This window comes from Acyrthosiphon pisum, chromosome A1 (assembly GCF_005508785.2).
Source record: "Acyrthosiphon pisum isolate AL4f chromosome A1, pea_aphid_22Mar2018_4r6ur, whole genome shotgun sequence".
NCBI lineage: Eukaryota > Metazoa > Arthropoda > Insecta > Hemiptera > Aphididae > Acyrthosiphon > Acyrthosiphon pisum.
In genome coordinates this window covers 155259461-155262435 of record NC_042494.1, presented here as the reverse complement: position 1 = coordinate 155262435, position 2975 = coordinate 155259461, and the positions used below count along the sequence as shown (strand labels likewise).

The following is a 2975-nucleotide window of genomic DNA, read 5'->3' as shown; positions in this document are numbered from 1 at the left end:
ATTATCTTGTAGTAGCCCATGATGGTTATTTAGTTGAAATATTAGAGCGTTCCACGTCCACAGTAATAAACATGTATTTTATTAATAAGATAACATATATATGTGTCAATGTGTAGTTATATTTAATCATATATGATTAATTTTAATTTTAAATAATTATAAATAACACGATGATTATCTATATTGTATTCGAATGAAATATTAATAAAAATATTGAGGTGTCATTTATTTTTTGTCAGACTTTGATAAACTTTGGATGATTTCCTCGATGTGTTCATCTACCCGTTTGTTCCGAAATGCGATAAGTTGCTTAAGTTTTTCTATTCGAAACTTATTCTATTTAAAATATATAGCAGAAACGTTATACATTTTAATTATCAACATTTAAAATGTATTTATTTATATTTACTTCTTCATAAAAATATTTTTCTTCCGATGAAGCTTCGTGTTTGCTTTCACTTGATTCACCAATAGAACCTCCTCCGCCAAATTCACCGCTTCCCACATCAATACTTTTGCACCGGTTGATTCTATAGAAGTATACGACATACATAACATGACAAATAAACATAAACTATAAACATATACAATAAAAGAAAATCATGGTTATATTATATAATTTACACACAAATAAATTTTGATCTCATACTCGTACAAATCAAAGCATAACAAAATCCGAATTTTCCTTTTAAACACTAAACATATGTTGACATATAATTTATAGTGTACCAAATACGAATCTTTAAATTTTAATCGCTTAATATCTAAATTACAAATTAAATATTGGTAGGATATAGGTTATATAATATATAGACAGGTTAGGATATATATGTAAGTTAGGTTACTTAGAAAAATCTTACCCCATGATTGTCGATGTATTTTTTTTGTACAAGTACAAACACTTGTTAGTTTTTCTTAAAAAGTAATTCATATTAACTGATTATGATTTTTTTCACTAGGTATATTTTTGCTTACAGACATGTGCATACAAGAGTACAGGACATATAACGCGTAACTATGTTTACAAGAACCAACTAGCTGGTAAAATAGATATTAGATATATTATATAATAATATGATTAATAGCTTTACATACTACCTATCAATATATCATTAACTAAACACCATTATATTAATATTAATTGTCTCATTACTGCACAATATTTACCTAGATTGTACCTATATATCAATAACAAAAACAAAATACATATAACCAACTTAATCTTTATGTTTTAAATATAAAATAACATATATTATATGGAAATTAATGTACAAAAAAAAAATAACGCACAGTAATTAAAATTAACGACTTCTGGGTAAATAAATCTAAAAGTAATCATAGTCCCGACTCGATCACTGTTATAGATGTGTTAAATTTAAATTCATTTATACACTTTAATAATTGCATCATAAGTAACTATACGAAAAAAGATTTTGAGCGGAGAAGATGTTTCATGTTTTATTAAAAACAAGACAATTTCCAATCTGTAATAGAACAATGATCAAATTTTATCATTATTAGAACTGGCATAGTTATGATTTTGTTTTGGAGAGAGAAGGTTGAATAATTTACTAAGTAAATTTTGTGTGCGTCGCTTCGGCTGTAAAAGACAATACATGGCATGAATTATTAGTAATTACATGATGAAAAAATCACTATCAGCGCAACTTGACGCAAAAATGTCTTTTTGAAAAGGTCTTGGCACCCCAAGGACCAAACTCAAATTAATCACTGCTTGATTTTTCTAGGTCTACGTCTAACTACTATTATATGGTACGGGTACCTATAGTGAAATAACATCGATGTAAAGTTTTTAAATTACCTATAAATGTTTATTAAAAAAAATTAATTATAAAACCACGGCTCTGCAAGGCATTTAAATTAATATTTGATAATTATTAATTATAGCACCCTATGGAAACCACTAATTGGTTACATCTCTAACCAGTAGCGTATCTAGAATTTTTCCTAGGTGGGGATAAACAATTTTTAATAGACATTCAGTATAATACAAATATTATATTTATATTATTTAATTATTATATACCTGTTGTAGAGGGGGGATATGAACTCCATATCATAGATCTCCATAGTAGATATACGCTACTTTCTCTAACAGTTAATGTTTTTCAATCAAAGGGATGGCAAGTTAGCTTGCCTATAGTTAAGTTAAAAAAAAGATTCCCAAAATGACAATAATTATTATAAACGTTGTTTTAAAAACTATTTTTGATCCCTTTCCTAGTTAAAACAAATATTATTGAAAATGTTACCCGGCGGTCCCGTAGTCTATCTAGCTTATTGGTTTTGAAGTTCACTCGGAAATCCTACCACAGAAAATTCACTTAAAGTAAACTTTGTACGAATAAAGACATCAACAGGTATGTCACCAACACATAAGTATGAAAAAAAATTAATATTTTTCAATTTATTTTCTATCGACGTATACCTATTATAGATCGCCGCTTAAATATTACCGTTTTATCTAATATTTACATCGTGGAATGAAAATGTATTGTGAAATTCACTGCAAAATCCATCCACTGCAAAATCAAGTAAAATATATTACATGGAAATGGCCAGTAATATATGTAACACCGCACGTGTGTGAAGTTGCCCCCCCCCCCGACATTGTCAGGTCGACTCCGAACAGTCCGAACCAATGAATTTGGTAAGTCATTTGTAACTACATATTTTTAACACACTTTTCAAAATTAGTAACTCCTTACTTGGGTGCTATAAAAATTTGGCATTGGTCCGGAGTCGATTAGACAATGTTGGGGGGCCAACTTCACGCATAAATCGCCAGAACCTAAGATCAAAAATAAAACTAACATTTTCAAAATTGTTTTTTTGCAAAAATATAGTTTACCGCCTACCGGTGTCGTAAACTTTATAGCTTGATAGTCTATTATAGAATGTTCATGTTCTGACGTTCTGTGGTCTTAACTTTTCGTCATAGCCGTGCGCACAGG

The 2975-nt window shown here is 28.9% G+C and overlaps 1 protein-coding gene across 1 annotated transcript in view; it reads right to left on the bottom strand.

Moving 5' to 3' along the window:
- The window catches only part of LOC107884533, a 3696-nt gene extending 2709 nt beyond the window's left edge, over nucleotides 1-987 (bottom strand). The window contains exon 1 of the mRNA XM_029486949.1: nucleotides 861-987. Coding sequence (XP_029342809.1) covers nucleotides 861-931 — 71 coding nt within the window. The 5' untranslated portion in view covers nucleotides 932-987. The remainder of the gene's footprint in view (nucleotides 1-860) is intronic.
- Nucleotides 988-2975: the final 1988 nt, after the last annotated feature.